The following is a 6000-nucleotide window of genomic DNA, read 5'->3' as shown; positions in this document are numbered from 1 at the left end:
GGTTATTGAGACGTGTGGGATGTGAGCCCTAGGAAGATTGGGCTTCCCACATGGGAGTAAATTTCCTAAATCTAGATTGGAAGAGGTACTAACAAAGGCAGGGAGGCTTAGAAAGACTAGTAAGGTCCAAGAGCTGGGAGCTGGGTACCCCCGCAGGGAGCATCAGGTGGTCTGCATGTGCATTTGTTTCACATGCATCCAGGTGGGATGTTGGAGGTAACTCTTCAATATTAGTAAGTTTAATTTAGTGTTATGTTTTTACTGTTATTGTCATTAGATCAATAACCAGTATGCAGAATAGCTATTTTCCCTATCTGTGCTCTAGCTTACTCTGTAGCAATAACATCTTTTCTTGTTTAAGATAGCAAATTGTGATTCAACTCCTTCTCATGTGACCCTAGATCATGTGTACACACTTGAAAATGTTTACACATGCACACACAAGAGATGGGGTGTTCCCTAAGTAAACAGTAATGTGGGAAGCTGGTTTTTAACTTGGGGTGGTGGCATGAAGAAGAGGAACATTCTTTACCTCCAACATGTGTGTAAGCACACACAGACTCATAGTGGGTTACAAATGGGGTGAAGGAGCTTCAGCTGTCTCTCCATAGTCTTTCTGATCCGCAAGAGCCCCTAGGGAGATGCTGTCTGCCTTGCATGGGAAACTTAAATGTAATTATGGTTACACATAGGTTTCCCCAACAGGTCAAGTAGAAGCTCTGGAGCCATTTCAGGCTGAGGAAATGGTACAGAAGGAAAATCTGAAGCCTCTTCTTCCTATGTTCCCAAGATAAATTGGGGCTTGCACATCTGGAAATAGAATTCCCAGCACAGAACTGTATGTGCATGTGGACTCTACAACAGGGGTGGCCAAACTGCGGCTCAGGAACCACATTTGACTCTTTCATGCATATCACGTGGCCTTTGGCAGGGGAGGGCGGGATATAAGAATAAAACTTACTTACTTACTTACTTACTTACTTCAAAGCCCCCATTGACCTGTCAGCTAGCTTGGAGAAGGCATTTCTCAAAATCACTGGTGGCTTGGAGAATGCATTTAAAATTAAACTTGCTTTATTTTCACCTCTCCCTCCCCATCTTCCGTCCTTCCTTGTGGCTCTCGAACATCTGATGCTCATGTTTTTCAGCTCTCAAACATCTGACATTTATTCTATGTGGCTCTTAAGTTAAGCAAGTTTGGCCACCTCTGCTCTACAATGTATGAATTGACCCAGAGTTGATATTGTGAGATGTGCTTATTCTGTCTGCATGGATGAATGTGTAATAGATCCTTCATACATGCAAGACTCCACCACATCAATGAATATGGACGTTTGAATCTGACCAACTCTACTAGAATGTATTTATACTGTTTAGACCCCACCTTTCATTCCAGGTGAGTCCACGTGTTGGCTACCTCTTAATTAATATAATCCACAGTCACAATAGCTCTGTAAATGCTTTCCATAATTGTACTGAGTTGCTTCAACTCCATTCGATACTACACTGGTAAAATTAGAATGGAGAAAATAATATAGGATAGGCCAACAGCGTGTTGCTGCTGGTGTAGATGGTGTTGACTGAGCTATTCTGGTGTGGGAACCATGTCTTTGGTGCCTTCTTCGGGATTTCAACTGTTTTACTAGAGCAGTGAAGGTTGGTGTGATTGGAGGTATGTAAAGAGCTAGCCATTAGCACCATGGATGGTGCTAGCCATTAGCACCATGGATGAGAATATTTAATGGACCAATACCAACTTTAATGGAACAGGACCTCCCAACATTTTACTGGAATATTCTAACAGTTCTTTATTCCAAGGATTTCTTTATTAACGTAAAATGGAGAACTATGCCTTCATTGATGCAATGTAGAATAACATCTTTGCAATATGGATGAATGTTATGTTATTGATCCCCCATAACACATACATAACAATAGTGGAAATATCAAATAGGTCCCATATCTAAAATGTCATCTTTATTTGATGGCAATTTAACCTTATTTTACAAGGAAAGGCTATGTTTCTGAAGGACTTCCTAGCAATTTTTTGCAGACCTCCATTCCCCCACCACTGCCAAATAAAGAGAATTTTTTGTCAGGTGATATTCTATGCAAGCTCTTGTAATAAAGAGTTATTAATATTCTGAACTGGTTTTACCATCATAGTTAAACCAACAACATTCATATGAATTAATGGGGGTAGAAACTTGATTTGAGAAATAAGCCAATAACAGAATACAAGATAAGTGAATAAAAATAAAATATTGCTTTTTTTGTACAAAATGAGATGAAAAATAAATATATAAATGTATCTTTTCTTTGCATTTAAAGCTCTTATTTTCAAAGCACTGTGCTTAAAATTTCTCTTAAAATATCTCTATGTACCTTGGATTTCCTGTTTCATCTCTAGAAACAATTAGAGTAATACCATTTTACTCTTTTTTGTGCAAATAAAACAAATGCTGAAGTCCTACATCATAAAAAAGTTGACTCAAAAGATTCAGGTATCAAAACTGCTTCCTTTGCAGACCTATGGATTTGCTCCTGAAAACAGGTTGAGTTCTGCTCTGGCAAGACTTTGAAATCCTGAGAAGAACTGCAGCTAAATGGAGCTGTGTTGTTTTGCCTCACATTTTGTAAACTGCTTGATGACCCTGGTGAGTCTCTTCCACTTCCTTTAAATAAAGGAGTTGATGTGATCCAGTTCAACAAGCTGAAATCTGATTGGTCTACTGCTGAGTTCCATTGGAATGTTTCCTCTGCCATTGTTGGCCCCAGCTCTGATGTGATGTGTGTAATTTTCTGAAATTTTGAAGATATTCCTTCACTATCAGCTACTGAAGCATGTCCATTCTCGTCAGATAACTGAGCACCACAGAGAGGAGGAGAAATTTTTAAACCTGTTGTAGTCTCTGTCTTTGGTTGCAGAGTCTTTTCATTTCCACGATCAGATAATTCTGTGGGACTGTTTTGGTTACAGGCATTTAAAGAGTCATTAGCAATGAAATAAGGGTTTTCTAAAGAATAATGAATGCCTGGATACTTATGAGGATCTGTGTCCTTTTTGGTGTTCCATCTTTCCAAACACTGACAGCGCACCTCTGGTGGCAAATTTGACAACTGGCGTCCAAGGTGAAGTTGGGTTGGAAAAAGTGTGCCCTGAAATGTTCTGTATAAAAATCTGAGAAGGGAAAAATTCCCATAGAGAAAGAAATAATAAAAGAGAATGAGAAATGTCATTGTTAAAAGAAAAATGTTCTGAAAGCAAAGCGTATCGATTGCATTTTGCCTGAATAACACAGGAAAAATTCTTTGCTAGAATCCTGCATGAAGAAATGTTACATGTTTGAGAAAATGGAGATGCAGAGAATTTCTCCCTTTACTTTACTGGTATGCTCTGTCTAAGATACTTTAAGGGAAGAATGGATTGCAACCCTTTTTACTGAGAATTCAAAACTGGGCTGCTGACCAGAAATAACATGTTGATGTCAGGGCTTTTTTTGAGCAGGAACGCCCAGGAACGTGGTTCTGGCTGTCTTGGTATCAGGGTGTGTGTCCTAATATGTAAATTAGTTTCTGTTGGGCTTTTTTTTTTTTTTTTACAGAAAATCCCTGTGTGAAATAATGGTGATATCAGGGAGTGTGGTCTAATATGCAAATGAATTTCTGCTGAGCTTTTTCTACCAAAAAAACCCTGGTTGCTGTTAAATAATATGAAATGGATGGCCAAAAATCCATTTGCATAGAAGAAGAGGAGATTAGATTTATACCCCACCCTTCATTTAGAGTCTCAGAAAAGCTTACAACCTGCTTTACTTCCCCTTTTCCTCTGCACAACAGACACCCTGCGAAGTAGATGGGCTGAGAGAGCTCTGATAGAAATTGCTCTTAAGAGAACAGCTCTGACAGAGTTATGACTGACCCAAGGTCTCTAAGCAGTTGCATGTGGAAGAGTGGGGAATCAATCCTGGTTCTCCCAGATAAGAGTTTGTGCACTTAACCACTATACCAAACATATGAGTAATTCATATCTGGACCTTGAAAAACAGGGGGCCTGGATCATAAGTAGGGGGCCTATGCCAGCATGGGAAGCTTGAACGCATGGAGGACATGGTCAGAAGGCTGAATGCACAGCCTTCTGGCCATGTCCTCCATAAATTCAAGATTCCATGTTATGCAGAGGTTTTAAAAAGTGAATGCTGTACCAGCACATAAATGGGAGTGAGAAAGGCCCACTAGACCCCTGCCCTAACATCAGGATATTTAGCCAGAAGTGGCTGTTAGCCGTATGTGCATAAGGTTCTTCCATGTGACTGGGAAAAGTGGGTTGCTGATTAAGCAGAGGGGAAGGAGTGGAGGAACACTGTTACCAGCTGCACCATCTTACTGACAATTTGTTTTCTTCCCCTTCCTGTTCATGTACCTATAAAGCTTATACATGGCCAGAGGAGTGAGCCCTTGGATGCAAGCTGGAGGGCAAGTGTCAAAGGGCTCCTGGCTCATAGCTCATAGTCTAGGCTTTTGCAGGAGCCAGAATGTAGTCCAGGATCAGTGCTGTTTTGTGTATTGACTTCTCTGTATAGTCCTTTTTTGTGGTTGTAAGCTGCTCTGGGCTCCTTCAGGAAGAAAAGTAGGATACCAATGCTTAAAAATATTATTTAAAATTGTGGGAAGGTGGTTATATACGTACATTTACACAAGGGTAAAGTTTGTTATAGAAGTCTGAATGAATATTGGGGAATTGGGCCCACTTCCTTCCATGGACAACCAGCCTATGTCATAGTGCTTACATGACCATCAGCACAGGGCTCTTTTTAACTAATTACATGTGTTTTGTTATGCTATCTAAAGGTTAGGGGGGGAAATCTATTGTGTACTGATTTATTTAATATTTGTTTTCTGTATTTGTTGAAGCCAGTGTTTACAAAATGAGACCTAAGATCATATATTCATTTACCCCTCTAAACTCTACAATGTATTTTTATTCTTTCAGCATTTACTCAATCCAATTCATGAATATACACAAGACAAACAAAGGTAACATACCTGGGAAGCAGAGCAACAGCAGGTGTAATAAAACACGTCAGATAAAACATAGGACCTCCCATCAACTTTTCCATAATCCAGTACGGATTGGATGGAGGATAGCATATTGGACAAGCTGCATTGTAAATTAGTGCCACAGTGAAGAACAATCCAATGCTGAAGACACAAGATGACAAATGTAGCCAAGTCTAAAAGAAACACACTCAAAATTACTTTGTCATTTTGGTACCTTCTTGGAATGCAAACATATGAAAATATATTGCTGTAGGAAAATAGAATGCTTTCTATCCAGAAACAAAGGAGAAGCCCTTGCTAAACATGAGGTGAATTGCCTTTTTCTCTGCAAAAACTTCACAAGCGATGCTGACTCAACCAAAACTCCCACCACAGGAATTCCTGTTTCCCAAAACTCAAGCTGGAAGATGCAGCTACTGAGAAGAGGTTATTCTTCCCTAATCAAATGGGCATATATGCTGATTTTCTATGGATATGTCACCTGTGCTAGTATCACCAGCTCCTACTGGATAGTGTCTATGACCTCACTGCACAAGTCTCTCACAGAGCCATTTAATTTGAAACTGTGCCCTATATTGAAAACATATTGAAAAACAAAGCAAAATAAAAACTACATATTGAAAAACAAAGCAAAATTTAAAAAAAAATTCCTTGCATTCCCCTTTCCTTGGACTCGTGACCAAAAGCAAGTGATAAGCCCCTCAGCAAAAGGATCAAACCCTTTGCATGCTGTCTTGATCCCAGCTCAGGAAGTTGTGGGATCAAGTCACAGCCATTTGTTTCATACAGTCACATGAACCACTTCTGAGTGTGTTGGTCCTATGGCACACTGGTAACATTGTGGAATGAGTTAACAATATAATTACTTCCCATGTTAGCAATATAAGCTTTCCAGGCTGGCAGTGCTGGAATGGAATACAATCACGTTATATGCTTGTC

At 39.7% G+C, this 6000-nt stretch overlaps 1 protein-coding gene across 1 annotated transcript in view; it reads right to left on the bottom strand.

The window, feature by feature from the left end:
* Nucleotides 1-1787: 1787 nt before the first annotated feature.
* Nucleotides 1788-6000, bottom strand: part of LOC132590553 (phospholipid-transporting ATPase VA-like) — a gene marked incomplete at its 5' end in the record, with an annotated part of 70092 nt that continues 65879 nt past the window's right edge. The window contains 2 exons of the mRNA XM_060263485.1: nt 1788-3181; nt 5047-5234. Of these exons, the coding sequence (XP_060119468.1) occupies nt 2476-3181; nt 5047-5234 (894 nt within the window). The remainder of the gene's footprint in view (nt 3182-5046; nt 5235-6000) is intronic.

This window comes from Heteronotia binoei, unplaced genomic scaffold (genome assembly GCF_032191835.1).
Source record: "Heteronotia binoei isolate CCM8104 ecotype False Entrance Well unplaced genomic scaffold, APGP_CSIRO_Hbin_v1 ptg000294l, whole genome shotgun sequence".
NCBI lineage: Eukaryota > Metazoa > Chordata > Lepidosauria > Squamata > Gekkonidae > Heteronotia > Heteronotia binoei.
The sequence above is the reverse complement of the archived record's forward strand: the minus strand, read 5'-3'. Positions and strand labels throughout refer to the sequence as shown.